Raw genomic sequence first — 16308 nt, 5'->3', positions numbered from 1 at the left:
GGTGATGATGATTGCTGTTGGTTGTGTTGGTAGTGTTGATGGTGGTGATGATGGTGATAGTGGAATGGCTGAGGCTGCTGCTGCTGCGAATAGGCGTGTGTGGTTCCATCTTGTGCATTGACACTCGAACACCCGTCAAACACAAACACCGTGCTGCGTGCAGGCGCAGTACAGCTTGCTGTGTCGCTGGACGGAGTGGGAGCTGCAGCCAGTGTGCCAGCGGGAGGGGCTGTGCCTCATGCCCTGGTCACCGCTCAAGGTGAGGATGGTGATGGCAGCGGTGGCGGTAATGGTGATGCATGTGTGTGTCAGAGTGTGTGACTGATGGTGGCATTATGAGGAAAGCATGAAACCCGTGCATGTTGTGTGTGTATCTGGAGCACAAATCCCCTGAATCTTCTACACGACTACATGTCAGCTCACCACTTGGTCACGTGCCATCCTTGCATCTTCTTCACTCCAGGGCGGCTGGCTGACGGGCAAAATCAAGCGCAACGCACCAGCACCAGCAGTGCGTGTGTGCATATGTGGGGGGGGGGGTTCTGTGTGTGTACGTGTGTGCCTATTTGTGTGTGTATGTGTGTGCGTCTGTGTGTGTCTTTGTGTCTGTGTCATGTCTGCGTGGTCCAATTTGCATCCTGCACATAGGTTCATGCCACTGATGCACACACGTACACACACATACACACACACGCATACACCACACTAACACCACACAATGCCATGTCGTCGTGTCCCAACATTAGGGGTCGCGCGTTGCGTGGGCGGAGAGCCACGGGTCGAAGTTGCAGTCCCATCCGGGCCTGTCCACCTTCAAGGACCAGGCATTCGTGCGTAGTACACATGGGAGGCGGGGATGGCGTTGTGGTTGGTGTGTGTGTTGTGCTGTGTTGTGTTGCGCTGTGTTGTGTTGTGTTGGTGTGTGTGTGTGTGTGTTGTGCTGTGTTGTGTTGCGCTGTGTTGTGTTGTGTTGCAAACGTTCATCGAAGAAGTTACTGCTTGCTTCATCACCCATTCTCAACCAACTCAACACGCCCACACGCACACGCTACAGGTGTGGCCGCTGCTTGCTGCGCTGGACGGCGTGGCAAAGGAGTGCGGACGAACGACAGCACAAGTTGCTCTCAAATGGCTCTTGCAGCAGTCGGCCGTTGGCACAGGTCTGCCCAGCGGTGGTGGTGGTGGTGGTGACGGCCTGGTGATGATGATGGCACGTGAGGATTGTTGGAAAGTGTTCAGAGCGCACATCAATTGTACACACACACACACACGCACACACACACACACACACACACACACACACACACACTGCAGTTGTGATTGGTGCGCGCACTGTGGATCAGCTGGTTGAGAACTGCCAGGCCGGCATGGACAACTGGACCATTTCTCCGCAGGACATGGACACCCTCACCCGCCTCTCAAAGCTCGACGTGCCATGTACGCAAGGGACTGGGAGAGGAGTGTGCGTGTGTGTGTTTGTATGCGTGTGTGTGTTTATGTGTGTCGTACACATCCACTTTGCCCTGGCACAGACCGCTCATCTCGATGCATCTCAATGCCATGAACAGATCCCTACGAGATGGTGTGGCGGATGCAGGCGGGACGACAACACGACTGATTTCAGTCACACACATACACTCACTCACACACACACACACACACACACATTTCTGTATGTTGATGGTTCTTCATGCGAGTAAAATAAAGCAATCTCAAGAGTCTCTTATTGGTCGTTCGCTCGTCGCAACAGCAACTGCAAGAGCACGCACGCACCAAACGTGCTGTGCGCATTCGTTATCACCTCACTCATACACAATCGAGTAATCAATCTCTAACACACACACACACATCAACATCGCAAGTGTCAGTCGGCTGCTGGTGTTGTTGCGTCTGTTGATTTGGTTTTCTCTTCAAGCAGTTCATCTGTTGCCAGCTCCGCACGTATGGACTCGGAAAAGTCCGCACATGCCTGCAGGCAATCTGTCACGCCCGTGTTGGTAATGATGATGATGATGATCATGGTACCAGCAAGAAATCGTGTGAATACATGGAGGCAAAGACCGTTGAGGGGTGAGTGTAGGCGATGATGGGGGTTGATTCGCATCAATTCAACACCGCAACAGCAGTGTAAGTCTTCGTTGTGAGCAGGCACGAACCAGAAAACTCCGTGTCCTGCTGCTTCCACTTCTCGCCATCCATGATGCGAGGCAGCTCCATCTTCGTCAATTCAGTGTCCGTAATCAGCACTGGTTGGGTAGCAGGGGGTGGGCAGCAGGGTGGGCAGCCACACAGCACGACAGGATGTCAGCTGGAATGTGGGTCAAATGCATACACATGCGCAAGCGTGCGCACACGTACTCTTACGTGCAGACGCACGCATACATCACACGCACGCATCGCACACACACACACACACACACACACACACACACACACACACACACACACACACACACAACAACACACACACACACGCAGTTGTTCTCGTGGCTCCAGCAGTTCTGTAAACTCCAGTCGTTGCCCTGAACGTCCATGATCAAGGTGTCGCACGTGTCAGTCAACACAAAGCAACACACGCTCTCGGCCACCTCCATGCAGCACGAGCAACCGCTCATCAACTGCTTACCATTGAAGACTCTGAGGGTTGGCAGCTGTGACCGCAATAGCTCAAGGTCGATGGTGCCTGGTGTCATTCCAATCAACCACACCAATGCCAGCGAGTGGTTGTTGAGAATGACAATGAAGAACAAGTATGTGAAAAACGGCATGGCCTATTGCACCACATGCCAAACGCACGAGTTCATGCACACACACACACACACACATGTACACACACACACGCACATGCACATACACACATGCACAAACACACACACATACATACATACAACCGTTCAAGTACGGAAACAAAGAAAGTTAAACACAACAATCCAGTTTCAACCACAAACACGGTCACGCACATGCACATTCAAGAGGCGAGCCTGCAACACCAGAAGCGTGTGTTATCCACACACAAGTTCACACACCTTCGTATGGGAGGTCTTTGGTGGCAATATCGAGGCGGACGAGACTGTGGAGGCTCCTGATGTCGTTGAGGAGAGCGGAAAAGTCGGTCGGGAGCGGGTTGCCGGCGACGCGGAGCGTGGTGAGCTTGCTGAGGGAACGAATGTCCTTGAGGGACGAGATGCGGTTGTTTGTGGCGTCGATACTGGTCAGTTCCGTCAGGTTGCTCAAGGCTCGCAAGTCGTGCAGCATGTTCCCGGCGAGCGAGAGCGTTGTTAAGCGCGTGCACTTGGACAAGGCTGCCACGCTGATCAGCTCCATGTTGTCCAACACCAGCGTTCGCACGCTCGCAGGCTCATACTCCCCGCTCACCCGCACAATATCATGGTCTGCCAGCGCCATCTCTCTCGTCGCTGCAGCAGTCGCAGCTTTCCTGCTTGCTTGCTAGCCTGTGTCAAAGGACTCAAGGCAGCCCCAATGGAAAGAGAGAAAACAGACGAAGAGACGCAAAGGGTTTGAATGCACCACCACACACCACACCACACCACAACCTCCACCTTCCTTCCTCCTGTGCTTGTTTGCCCAAACGTGCGCGGCGGTTACGGAAGAATAGTGGAAGATATTAACAATTGGCGCTGACGACGAGCCGAAATTTTCGCCTGGCGCACCACCACGACCAAACACAAACAAGGCAGCCGCCATCAAACACACACACGAGGGTGGCACCGTGCCAGAACAAGGAGGAGGAAGTGAGTCACAAGGGAGGCAAGGAAGGAGGGAGGAAGGAGGGACATCAATAAGGAAGCAAGCAAGCAAGGAGGAAACAAACAAAGACCATGGTCAAGAAAGGCAAGAAAAAGTCCGGCGGCAAGAAGGTGTGTGTGTGTGGGTGTGTGCATGCGCATGCAGGCACGCATGTTGATATGATGATGATGATGATGGTGGTGGTGGTGGTGGTGGTGGCGGCGGCGGCGGCGGCGGTGGTGGTGCCGTGGTGCCGTGGTGTCATACAGCGCCAAAGGTGGGGAAATTTGCTTCACGCTTCAACGACCCTCACGGCACCTGGTTCATGTTGATGTGTCTGATGTAAACACACGTGTGCAGGACTCCAAATCAAAGGAGCCGTCAGCCATGCAGCTGCAGATGCAAGAGCTGGCCAAGCGATTCTGGGTACGTGCGACACTTGAGACAGCACGCTGTGTCGTCTCTGTGAAGCTTAAGCGACAGTTCTGGCATGGTAGATGACGGACACTCCCCCTCCCTTTTCCATTCATCTCTCGTGCTGCTTGTGGTTGGCCCGTTATCTAGGCTGGTTATCAGAAGCGTCTCACTGCAGCAGGCCAACAAGCCATACCAGGTATGTGTGTGTGCGTGTGTGCGTGTGTGGGCATGTGGGGGGTGTAGGGGTGTGTGGGGGTGTGAGTGTGTGTGTGACATGCAGGCAGGGACAGAGACATGCTGACAGGGACAGGGGCGGAGGCTGCGTGAGTGCTCCGTTGCATATTGATGGGCAGGTGCATTGAGAAGCACACTTACGACACCTTTCGGTTGCGTGCTTCTTATTACCAGCTGTGGAGACGGCTGTCAAGACAACCATCAAAGATTGTGCCCCGTTTGTGCATCTCGTCGTGGACAGCGTTGAACTCTACACAACACAAAACCCGCAATCGAGGTAAGCATGAGCATGTGTTTGAGTTTGTGGCGGTGGATATCCAAGCGTGTACGAAGCTTGAGCGCTGCCAGCTTTGACAGAGAAACACATGCACACGCGTACGTCACACGCAACACTAAACTCAACGCATTGTGCATGTGCACGAATTCCCCACGTCCAACAGACTAGCGCCGTTATTCAATGCGCTGTTGGAGACTGGCTATCCATTTCTGCAGGAGCTGTATCTGTGGAACCTAACGCTGCGCAACGAAGATGCAGCTGTGCTGTCAACCTACCTGCGCCAGCGCCGTGATTTCACCAAGTTTGAGATGCTTGGCTGCAAGTTTGCAGACACGCGTGGGTTGGCAACGCTCGCTGAAGGGCTTGGCTTCAACAAACACATCACCCAGATTAACATGTCCTTTATCAAGCTCGGGTCAGAGGGCGTGCGCCTCTTGGCACTCGGTAAGGGGTGTCTGTCTGTCTGTCTGTCTGTCTGTCTGTCTGTCTGTCTGTCTGTCTGTCTGTCTGTCATTCAACCCCAGCTTGATCAAACGCAATCCTTGCCCTCACCACCGTTATCTTCTTCACCGCCATCACCCCTTCAACCACCGCCATCAGAGCTGGCCCACAACGAGATGCTGCGCAAGCTGCGGCTGCACCGGTGTTCACTTGATTCCCACGCAGGCGAAATTCTCTTCCGCTACCTCTCGGCTGTTCCGCTTACACACGTCGACCTGGAAGGCAACACCCTCGGGCCCATCGGTGAGCACGTGCTGCAACCTAGTGTGTGTATGTGTGTGTGTGTGTGTGTGGGGGGGGGGTGGGTGGGTGGGTGTGGGTGTGGGTGTGGGTGTGGGTGTGGGTGTGTGGTTGGCTTTGTTTGCGATCTCTATCTGTTCGTTCATCTGTCCCTCCGTCTCTCTGTCCATGCGGCTCGTCCGCGCTGCTCTTCGCTCATACACATTGTTCCGATCGTTCCTGTCTCCCTCTCCCCGTCCCCTCTCAACACGTCGTGTTCGGGTGTGACCTCCTCCCTCTCCCCACCTGCTCACCGTCATTCCACAGGTCTCCGTGACATTTCCAAAGTTTTCCCCGCGAGCGATGTGCTGCAGGAGGTCTGTTGTGTTGCGTACGCTTTTGTGTGTGTGTGTGTGTGTGTGTGTGTGTGTGTGTGTGTGTGTGTCTGTGTCTGTGTGTGTGTCTGTGTCTGTGTCTGTGTCTGTGTCTGTGTCTGTGTTGCTGGGAGTGCCGAGTGGCCGTGGTTCTGTTGGCGCCTCAGAACACTTCATTGCATGTCTCACCCCCCCCCCAACACGCAAACACGCCCACAACCACAACCCCGCACATGCTATCCCTCCAGCTGTCACTGCAGGAGAATGGCATCGATGTTGCAGAGTGCAGTGAAGAGGATATGCATGCAGGCATTTCGGGCATGTGCGAGAACATTTTGCAAAACTCAACACTCAAGACTCTCAACCTCTCTTTCAACACCATCGGCGACACATACGGACAGATGATCCTGGACGCGCTCAAGCAGCGCAAGGAGAAAGGTGCGCTGCCTCACTGCTGTATAAAAACGTGGGGGTGCGAGGGGGGAGGGGGTTGCGCGGGTGTGCGTACGTGTGTGTGCGCGTATGTATGTATGTATGTACGAGTGTACTTGTGTACGTGTGTGTTTGTGTGTACGTGTGTATACGTGTGTGTATATGTGTGTGTGTATTTGTTGTTGATGCGGCTGAACCGCTGTGCTTCCTGTTGCTTCCCATTTCCGCTCACACAATACACTTACACACACAACACACACAACACACACATACACACAACACCACGGCGCACCCCAGGGCTGCCCACTGTGACGATCAAAGTCGGGCATCGAATGCGGAGTGAACTGTATGAGGCAATTTCAGCTGCGGGGAAATTAGCGAAGAAGGGTGGGAAGAAGAAAAAGGGCGGGAAGAAGAAGAAGAAAAAGTAGCGTCCGCGCACACGTACGCATGTGCACGTGTTCACGTTTGCGTGCGAGCAGCTGTGCACTTGTGTGTGTCGCAGCCAGTACCTTGCTTGCTTTCCCTTGTCCCTTCTTCCTTCGCGTGCTGTCTCTCCTGTCAGTGTGATTAGCTAGCTGAAACCCCTCTTGCTTTGGCTGCTCTTGCCTTTGCTTTGTGCTGATGGTTTCTTATCCCCTGTTCATACGATTCTGCTGCTGGTGCTGTCGATACTCTGCGTCATGCGCCTGTTTGCGTGTCACTGCCGCACTTGCCCCCCCCCCTACACACACACCTTCAGCCATCTTCTCCCTCACCCCGCCCCCCCTTTAGCTGCTTAGCTCGTCCTCGTTGTGCAAGCGCGTCAAGATTGGCGTTGAGTCGCTTTGTTCATGATGTGTCGTCAACTGTAAAAACAGACACGCAAGCAAAGCGAGGAGACATTCGCACAGGGATACAAGAAGACCATACGGCACACAAAGGCGAGATGTAACACCATCCACATCCACAAGCACAATGAACGCACCAAACAGAACAAAAAACCAAAACCACCCGCACTTGAGAATGAAACCAAGCACCAGTGCATGGTAGCACAGCAAATCAAGGCATCCATCACTACAGGTCTGCTCATGATACACAATATGACGGAAAGTGTAATCCCCCCTCCACACACACACACACACACACACACACACACACACACACACACACACACACACACACACACACACACACACACACACACACACACACACACACACACACACACACGCACGCACACAATCACACAATCACACAATCACACGCACAATCACACACGCACAATCACACACAACCACATCACACGAGCGTGCAGGACGAGGAGCATGTTGGCGTGGCTACCGCTTGTAGATGGTGCTGAATCTTGCACCACTGCCAGATCGCTTCTTCATCCACGCCGGGCGCGTATCCCCATCATCACCACTATCGTCCTTCCTCGGTCCCTGCTGGTGCTGCCGGAACTGTGCGGAGGACACGGCAGCTGTGAAGCTTGGTTTGCGCGACACCTGGCGTGACGACCGCCCACTGCCTGGCACCGACGATGCTGCTGACGATGTGGTGGACACGCCGCCAAACCGCGCTGCCAGCCCGAGCACACCGCCACCAGTCTGCCCAGGGGATGATGACGGCACATGCGACGCAGTGTCCGATGGTGCGGGTGCCGCTGTTGTTGTGGAGGCAGCGGGCGTGCGCGCTGGGCCACCACCAACACGAGGCGAGGACGACGTTGCTGTTCCTGCTGTTGTCGTTGGTATTGAAGCTGTTGTGCCTGATGATGAAGGGGTGCGCTGCAGCCTGCGTCGTGGTTTGTTGACAACGGCACTGTCGCTGCCACCACCAAATATCTTCATGCGATCCATCACACCGCGGAACCGGGTCCCGCTACTACCACTCGAAGCTGTTGCCTCCTCCTCCTCCCTTTGCTGCTGCTGCCCCTGCTGCCCCTGCTGCTGCTGCTGTGGTGCTGATGAAGGTGGTGGCTGTGTGGTTGGTGGGACGGCGTTGAGGCTGCCACCCCGGCTGAAGCGGCCGGTGGGTGACACGGTCGCCGGCTGCGGTGCACCGTGCGGGGCTGTCGATGTCAACGCTGACGACGACGACGGCGGCGACGATGGCATACGCTGCTGCTGGTGCTGGGTGTGTTGATGCTGTGGAGGCTTGGCATCCTCAACGGGGATGTCACCACTGCGCCGCCGCATGGCAGCTGCCCACCGAGCAACAACACCACCGCCGCCGCCGCCGACGCCACCGACGCTTGGGGCAGACGCATCTGTGCTCGTTCGTCGGGACTGTGATGTTGATGATGCAGCAGCAGGAGGGGGAGCAGCAGTGAATGATGGACGCCGCCCTGCTGTTGCTGTTGCTGTTGCTGTTGCTGTTGCTGCTGTTCGTGTTGTTGTCGCCGGCTGCTGTTGCTGGTGTTGGTGTGTGGCGGGTGCTGTGGCGGAAGAGGCGGATGAGGATGACAGCCTGCGAGGCGATTTGGAGGCGAGTGTGCGTGGCTCCTGGTTCCATGTGGGTGCAGTTGACGCTCCACCAAACATGGCCATGCGTGCCCGCAGCCCGAGCCCACCAGACCGCATCTGCGCCTCTGCCGACTCTGCAGCCTGCCGCTCCTGTGGTGGTGGTGAGTGGTGGTGATAACAATGGAAGAAGCGTGAGGGGAGGGGTGCGAGGTGGAAAGCGAGCGGTGCACGCGCACACATACACACACACACATACATACACACACACACACACAACACACACACACAACATACACACACAACATACACACACCAGGCCTTCAAGTCCACCCGCACGTACCCTCTCGAGTGCGGCTGCGCGCTCCTCAGCCTGCTGCACGAGCTGTTCCTTGGGCACATTGGGCATTGCAGAGGGGACAACAGGCCCGGTTGCCCCAACAATCCCCGCTGGTCGACGCACGCTCGGGCCCCGCACACCACGCAGCGACGTCTGCGGCTGCTGCTGCTGTGGCTGCTGTTGTGGCTGCTGTTGTGTTGCTGTTGCTGCTGCTTGGTGGTGGCCCTGTGGAGGGGATGTGGCGGCTGTTTCACGTGCCTGCTGCTGTTCACGTTCGCGCTGTTCATGCTCGCGCTGGCGTTGCTCTTCTTCCTCCTGCTGCCTCTTCTGCTGTTCATGCATGACTGCAGCAGATAGGGTTGTGTGTGTGCGTGCGTGTGTGTGCGTGTGTGTGTGTGTGTGTGTGTGAAAACACACAAACAGCAAAAGACAAAGTACAAGCACACACACACGCGCGCGCGCACACACACGCACACCACGGCAATCATGGAACAGACAAGCCAAGCAAACAGCCAATCAGTGGTAACATCATTTATGACATACATCGAAGGCTGGGTGGAACCCACTCCTCAGGCTGGTCCCGCCAGTCACGCTGATGTTGCTGCTGCTCTTGCTGATGTTGCTGCTGCTGTGGCGGTGACTGCGTGCTTGGAGCACCAGAGTCGACACTAGCAGCAGTGCTTGGTGTTGTGGCAGCAGCAGCATGTCGGGTCGCTTGCAACGGCTGTTGCTGTTGTGACGGTGGTGGTGGTGGTGTCACAAGCTGCTCCTGACTCCTTCGCCGCGCCGCCTTGCGAGCCATCAGATCAAGCTTCCACTGGGGGATGGTGCCCACCTTGGCTGGTGTCGATGATGATGACGACGACGACGAGGCAGGCGGCATGGAGGTGGCGGTGGTCGAAGAGGCGGCAGCGGCTGTCTTGCTTGGCAAAGGCGATGCTGCCTTGGCTGGACTCGTGCTTGCAGGCAAGAACTCCCGTCGCTCTTCCTGCTGGTGCTGTTGCTGCCGCTGCTGCTGCGGCTGCTGTTGCTCACGCTGCACTGTCGGCCTCGTCTCCTGCTCCTCGACCGCCTTCTCTTCCTTGTGCTCTGGGTCGTTCACCTGTGGAGCTGCCCTTGTCTTGGCAGCGACGCGTGCCTCCTGCAGTGCCGCCGTGCGCGTGAGACTGCTGCGTCGCCGCTGTACGTCCTCCTGCATCTTCTTCTTCATCTCCTCCCGCTTGCGCTGCTCGTCCTCAGAGACGGGTGCCCGTGGCGACGGTGCCTGCTGCCGCTGCTTGGCCACAAACGACTGCAGCATTGCCTTCTGTTCCTCCTCCCTCTTCATGCGCCTCTCCTCCTCCTCCCGCTCGCGCTGCCGCTGGGCTTCCTCGTATGCGCGTTGCTCCTCTTCACGTTCCCGCATGATGGCTTCGCGCCGCGCTGCTGCCTCTGCCTCAAACCGCACCACCTCTGCCTCCTCGGCCGCAATCGACTGCAGCTGCTCATCCAGTAGCGAATCGTCCGCAGTTCCTGTATCGCTACGTGCTGTCGCTGCCTGCTGCTCGCGATGAGCGAGGCGGGATGCATCCTTCGCGCCGGCTTCATGCTGCTTCATGGCTTCTTCTTCTGCTTCTTCTTCGGGCTGGTTCGCCTTCTTATCCTCTTCCTCCGGCTTGTGTTCAACATCCGTTTGTGCTTCATGCCCCTGCTGCTCTTGGTCTTTCTCCTGCTGCTGCTGCAGCTGCTCTTGTTCCTGCGGCTTCTCCTGCTGCAGTTGCTGTTGTTGCTTGCGATGTGCGCGCGGAACTGGCAGTGTCGACAGTGGCGGCTGTTCCTGCGTATTCACCTCCGCAACAGGCTCTTCCTGCTTATTCACCTCCGCAACAGGTTCTTCCTGCTCCCGCTGCCCTTGCTGCTTCTGCTGTTGTGGTTCTTGCTGTTCTTGCTGCTCTTGCTGTTCTTGCTGTTCTTGCTGCTCTTGCTGTTCTTGCTGCTCTTGCTGTTGCGGCTGCTTCTGCTCGACAGCTGGCTTCTCCTCGCGCTGTGTAGCCTGCTCCTGCTCCTCCTTCTCCTCCTCCGCCAGTTTGTGCGTCTCGCCCGGCTGTTCCCAAAGCGGCTGCCGGAGCGGGGAGCGCCCCAGCGTGCCCACACTGGCGCGCGCAGACGGCGTTGGGGAGATGATGACTGGGGCCGTGCTGGTCGCTGTCTTCGCGGGCGTCACAGGCGCACTGTGGCGGCGAGACTTGCCAGTCATCGCCTGCAAGGGGTGGGGGAGCAGGTGGAGTAGATGGAGAAGGTGGGGGAAGGAAATGTATACATGACGGAAGGATAAAGGTTGTACAAGTGAGCAATAAAGAAAGGAGAGAGGAGGATGATTCAAGAATAGCTGTCACAGAGCAAATGCACGTGCGCACGCAACAATGCAGACACCACTACCGCTGCTACTACCACAACGACTGCCACTTCCATGCTCCTACCTGCAGCGTCTGCTCGTGCTTCTTCTGTGCGCTCTCTCGCTCCTTCTGACGCTGCTTGCGCCTCTCCGCCCGCTGCCGCCGCTTTTCCTCCAACTTGCGCTGCCGATCCTCGCCTTCCTTCGCAAGCCGCGCCTGCAAAGCGGTGCACAGCATGGTGGTGTTGTTTGGTACGGTGGGGTTGTTTGTGTGTGTGTGTGTGTGTGTGTGTGTGTGTGTGTGTGTGTGTGTGTGTGTGTGTGTGTGTGTGTGTGTGTCAGTGGAGTGGAGATGAGGAGTCAGTAACGACTTCGACGTGCTCGTACGTGAACGCAAAGGCAGCATCATCATCTTCTTCATCATCACCATCATCATCATCATCATCATCATCATCATCATCATCATCATCATCATCATCATCATCATCACAACACACGTACACACACCCAGGCACACGCAAACACACGCACCTGGAGGTCCGCCTGCATGGCGGAAGAGTCGAGACACGCAAACACACGCACCTGGAGGTCCGCCTGCATGGCGGAAGAGTCGAGAGAGACACGTGGCGAAGACATGGCTGACATGGGCGACAGCGGCGTAAACGTGATGGGCGTGTTTAGCGCGCTGCCCGTTGGTGTCTCTGTGGAGGTTGCAGCCGCTGGTGTCACGGGTGTGGCTGGGGTGACTGCAGAGGTGGTGGTGGCTGTGGCGGTGGGAGGCTTGACGGGAGTTGTTGGCTCTGAGGCCATCGCAGCAGCACGCTGCTTGGCTTCTTCCTCCTCAGCTTCTTTCCTCTTCCTTGCATGTTCCTCCTCCTCAGCTTGCTTCCTTGCAGCCTCTTCCTCTTCCTTCTTCTTCCTCTCTTCCTCTTGCTCAGCTTGCTTCTTGGCTGCCTCTTCTTCAGCTTGCTTCCTTGCAGCCTCTTCCTCTGCAGCTCGCTTCTTGGCAGCCTCCTCCTCCTCTTCCTTCTTCTTCCTCTCTTCCTCTTGCTCAGCTTGCTTCTTGGCAGCCTCTTCCTCCTCAGCTTGCTTCTTGGCTGCCTCCTCCTCTTCAGCTTGCTTCCTTGCCTCCTCCTCCTTCCTCTCCCGTTCTTCCTCTTCGGCTTCCTCCTTTGCCTTTCTCTGCCTCTCTTCCTGTTCCGCCTGCCTCGTCCTTTCGGCCTCCTCCTCCTCCTCCTCTGCTGCTGCTGCTGCTGCTTGCTTCCTCCTCTCTTCCTCTTCCTCCCTTCTGGCTTGCTCGTCGTCTTCGGAGTATTCGTCTGTCGCCGTCTCTTCGCCCGTGAACGAAAACGTAATCACGCGGCGTGGTCGTCCCTCCTCCTGTTAACACACGCACGCACACATACGCACGCATGCGCACGTAGTGCAGTGTGAATGAAGGCATCTTGCTCCATGTGCAGTGAACGACGACCACAACATCACCGACAACAGCGACAATACAGCACAGCTTCGCCACAGCGACACAATGACAACAACACTGACACATTCGTCATTGACCAGCGCCCCGTACCTCTTGTCTGATCTCAGCCATTCTCTTCTCAAACTCTTCCCGCTCCTTCTGCAGCTCTTCTTGCTGCGCCTGAACACACACAGATACGCACACGCACATGTGCACATGCACGAGTTGGTGAGAAGAACACAGCCGAAGCAATCATCATCATCATCATCATCACCATCACCATCATCATCATGATGAATACCTCGAGTTCCGACTCGATGAAGTTTCGCTCGACGTCCACGTCCTCCCCACGCTCGTACTCGCCCTGCGCATACGTGTACGCAACCTCAACCTGGTAATGTGATGTGGTGGGTTGAAGAGTTGTGGATTGACAGCAAAAGCTGAGGTGAGCGCGGATGATTCAATGCCCGTCAAACAAGACGCAAACACACGCACACATGCACACGCGCACACATGCACACGCAAGCACGAACGCACACTCTCTCATTCTCTCACTCTCACACGCGCGCACACGTACGTCCTCTGAGAAGCTGACGCTTGACGATGCACGGCGGCGAAGGCGAGCCGGATGTGCCGCCAAATTTGAATCTCTGCTCCCGGGCCGGGCAGGCACGCTTGGGGCTGCGTAGGGCGACGTGGCAGGAAACGTGTCGTCTTGCTCGGACGGCCGCTTCTCCGATGGCGCTGCGTGTGTCTGTTCAGCAGCTTGTGCAGCATCGGTGTTGCTTGCAGGCACGGCGGCTTCATGAGAGACGCCGTCGTGCTGGTTCGTTTCGGCGGCACCACGACCATGCTCATCATCACCACCATCACGTCGTGCATTGCGCTCCTCCTCCTCCTCCTCCTCTTCCTCTTCTTCCTCTTCTTCGTCGTCGGTGTCCTGGCACATTGCGAGCTCGGACGCGGAGGGGCGGGTTGGGATGGTCGGTGCAGCCGATGGCGGTGGCAGTGATGCTGCTGTTGCCTCATCCCGTCGCGGTACTCCCTGCTCCACTTGCTGTTGCTGCTGTTGCTGCTGTTGCTGCTGTTGCTGCTGCTGGTGCTGGTGCTGCTGCGCCTGTGCCCTTGCCTTTTCCTCGGCAAGGCGGACAATGTCTGCTGCGTGCTGCCCCGGGCGCTCCATCTCCACCACCGCCATCAGGTTTGGCGGCAGCTTACCCGGCAGCGGCAGCGATGACATGCGCGCAACCGTGCACAGGTGCATGGCGACGATGAATTCGCCCACGTCCATCTTGCCATCGCGTGACACGTCGCTCAGCTCCCAGATGCGCGCCATCACGGGCTGCGACAGCTGTTTACACGTCGGGGCACAGTTATGGTGGTGGTGGTGGTGGTGGTGGTGGCGTGGTGGTCGTTGTGAGTTTGTAGGGCAGGACAAAGACAGGGTGGAATGGAATCAGGTGACGAGAGAAGGAGTCATCATAACCCCCCCCCCCCCCACACACACACACACACACAACTATGCACACACACACACACATTTACAGGCAACAAAAGAAAGCGCACCGCGGCCTTCTTGAGGATGCTGTGGACAGTGCTTGAGGAGAGGAAGCCATCCTTGTCCGTGTCGCGCTTGGCAAACATCTGCCTGTACTTTGCCTTCAGCTGCGCATTGTGTGTGTGTGTGTGATTGGCGTGTGAGCAAGGGTATTGATCAGTGCGCGCGTGTGCTTGCGTCTCGCTTGTTGTGTTGAAGAAGAGCACGGAGGGAACGCAACAGGCACGCATACACATGCACACACGTACACACAGACACATACCCCTTCAGGAACGTCGGGGAATGCAGGCTTCTGTTGTTGCTGTTGTTGCTGCTGCTGTAGCTGCTGTAACTGGTGTTGCTGTTGTTGCTGTTGCCGTTGCTGTTGTCTGTGTGAATGGTCGTGCTTGGTGCCGTTGGTGGCGGGCGGCGCTGCAGCTCCCGTCACGAGGGCCTGCAAGTTTGGCGGGAGCGTCGACGGCACTTTGTTGCCCCGCATCTGTGACGGTTTCAAATCGGTGCAGGCGTATCGACAACACGGCGTGCGTGATCAGGGGAGGCAAGTGATTTAGTAACCAATTGCACGCGCGCGAAGCATGGCATCAAGCATCACCCACCAGCATCATGACAAAACATGAAGTGGTGCGCGTGTGCACACACATGTACAGACACACATGCGCGCGCATACACACACACAGACACATACCACGCGCACGTATACACACAAACACACACATACACACATACAGACTCACACACAAACACACACACACACACATACAGACTCACGCAATCGGTCACGAGGAACATGGCAGCAATGAACTGCTCCTTGGTCAAGCCGCCACGATGGTCCACATCCACCAGCGACCTGAGCAAAGGGTGGCGAGAATGAGCGTGGTGAGAGGGGTGGGGTGGGCATGGTCGATGTTGCGAGCAAGACAGGCACGTAGGCACGTAATCAAGGGCGGAGAAAGCGCAAAGCAGTGCGATTGGACACGAAACGGACAACTGGCACATGGAGGGACACAAAAACAGAGGCAGACACCGAGACGGACACGCAGACACACAAGCGTGCGCGAACACAGATACATGAGCAGGCACACTACACGCATGCATATGCACACAAACATACATACACGCTACGCATGGACACACAAACACACACTACACACATGTACACACACATACACACACATGCACGCACACATCTACGCACGCATGCACACACACACACATCTACACACGCATGTACACACAAACACACACTACACACATGCACACACACACACACATACACACACGCACCGACACGCAAAAAAATACACACACTACACACACCACATGCACACACACGCAGGCAGGGAACGCACCAGATGGTACCGAGGGTGGCATTGGGCAGCTTGCTCTTGGTGAAGATGGCCCGGCAGACGGCGCCACCGACACGTCCGTCTTTCTCCAAAGGCAGCCTGCTGTGTGTCTTGGCGTGGATGGCGTACTCCGCCTTCCACAGCGCATCGCCATCGCTGCCATTAGAGGAGGCAGCGCTGTTGCTGCTGCTGCTTGTCGTCGACATTGCGTCCCAGGTTGGACGTCACTTCCCACTCAACAACACTGGCAGCTGTTGTGGCGGCGTTGTGATTGATGGATGATGGTAACGGGACAATCACTGGCTGATGTGCCACAAAACCCGATAGCAGCTCAACAGGTTGTGAGAGAACGTGGTTATCTGCCTGTCGCTTGAGTGGGTGACAAGAGAGTGAGCAACCCCCCAAACACAGTGTGCTTGTGTATTCAACGACAGTCCTCGTGTGTTGTGGGTGTTGCGGATGTTGTTGACAAGAAGCTGGCAGGGCCTTTGGGCTTTGTTGGTATCCGCTGCTGGCTGGTGCTCTTTTGTTTTTCCTCTCCACACCACCAACAAAACAAAAACTTGAAAATTAATCAATTTTTGCT

At 56.3% G+C, this 16308-nt stretch overlaps 4 protein-coding genes across 4 annotated transcripts in view; 2 read left to right on the top strand and 2 right to left on the bottom strand.

The window, feature by feature from the left end:
- PTSG_10148 (aldo/keto reductase) overlaps positions 1-1719 on the top strand; it is a 3677-nt gene extending 1958 nt beyond the window's left edge. The window contains exons 8-13 of the mRNA XM_004988428.1: positions 164-259; positions 464-511; positions 747-830; positions 1055-1160; positions 1315-1437; positions 1569-1719. Of these exons, the coding sequence (XP_004988485.1) occupies positions 164-259; positions 464-511; positions 747-830; positions 1055-1160; positions 1315-1437; positions 1569-1618 (507 nt within the window). The 3' untranslated portion in view covers positions 1619-1719. The remainder of the gene's footprint in view (positions 1-163; positions 260-463; positions 512-746; positions 831-1054; positions 1161-1314; positions 1438-1568) is intronic.
- PTSG_10147 (uncharacterized protein) lies at positions 1706-3405 on the bottom strand (the record flags this gene model as incomplete). The annotated part of the gene is made up of 4 exons (XM_004988427.1): positions 1706-1980; positions 2157-2246; positions 2627-2683; positions 3027-3405. 4 exons carry the CDS (start codon positions 3403-3405, stop codon positions 1865-1867), a joined length of 642 nt encoding a protein of 213 aa, XP_004988484.1. The 3' UTR covers positions 1706-1864.
- Positions 3406-3636: 231 nt separating this feature from the next.
- On the top strand, positions 3637-6990 carry PTSG_10146 (uncharacterized protein). Its single transcript, XM_004988426.1, has 9 exons — positions 3637-3878; positions 4108-4173; positions 4312-4360; positions 4573-4675; positions 4839-5119; positions 5276-5419; positions 5723-5772; positions 6018-6207; positions 6499-6990. The coding sequence occupies exons 1-9, from the start codon at positions 3840-3842 to the stop codon at positions 6630-6632; spliced, it is 1056 nt and encodes a 351-aa protein (XP_004988483.1). The 5' UTR covers positions 3637-3839; the 3' UTR covers positions 6633-6990.
- A 530-nt stretch (positions 6991-7520) lies between these two features.
- Positions 7521-16283, bottom strand: PTSG_10145 (uncharacterized protein; the record flags this gene model as incomplete). Its single annotated transcript, XM_004988425.1, has 12 exons — positions 15726-16283; positions 15145-15223; positions 14639-14854; positions 14385-14483; positions 13396-14169; positions 13120-13209; positions 12930-12998; positions 11942-12739; positions 11445-11576; positions 9529-11224; positions 8989-9329; positions 7521-8798 (listed from the first exon to the last, which is right to left on the bottom strand). Exons 1-12 carry the CDS (start codon positions 15926-15928, stop codon positions 7521-7523), a joined length of 5775 nt encoding a protein of 1924 aa, XP_004988482.1. The 5' UTR covers positions 15929-16283.
- Positions 16284-16308: the final 25 nt, after the last annotated feature.

Source organism: Salpingoeca rosetta (assembly GCF_000188695.1).
Source record: "Salpingoeca rosetta unplaced genomic scaffold supercont1.35, whole genome shotgun sequence".
In the NCBI taxonomy this organism is placed as follows: Eukaryota; class Choanoflagellata; order Craspedida; family Salpingoecidae; genus Salpingoeca; species Salpingoeca rosetta.
Note: the sequence above shows the minus strand (reverse complement) of the source record. Positions and strands in the feature narration are given on the sequence as shown.

Bases quoted from the DNA above. Each gene is read 5' to 3' on its own strand.
- PTSG_10146 (XM_004988426.1), top strand. From the start codon at position 3,840: ATGGTCAAGAAAGGCAAGAAAAAGTCCGGCGGCAAGAAG. The intron at 4,676-4,838 runs GTAAGCATGAGC...CACGTCCAACAG, and splicing joins ACACAAAACCCGCAATCGAG to ACTAGCGCCGTTATTCAATG. The intron at 6,208-6,498 runs GTGCGCTGCCTC...GGCGCACCCCAG, and splicing joins CAAGCAGCGCAAGGAGAAAG to GGCTGCCCACTGTGACGATC.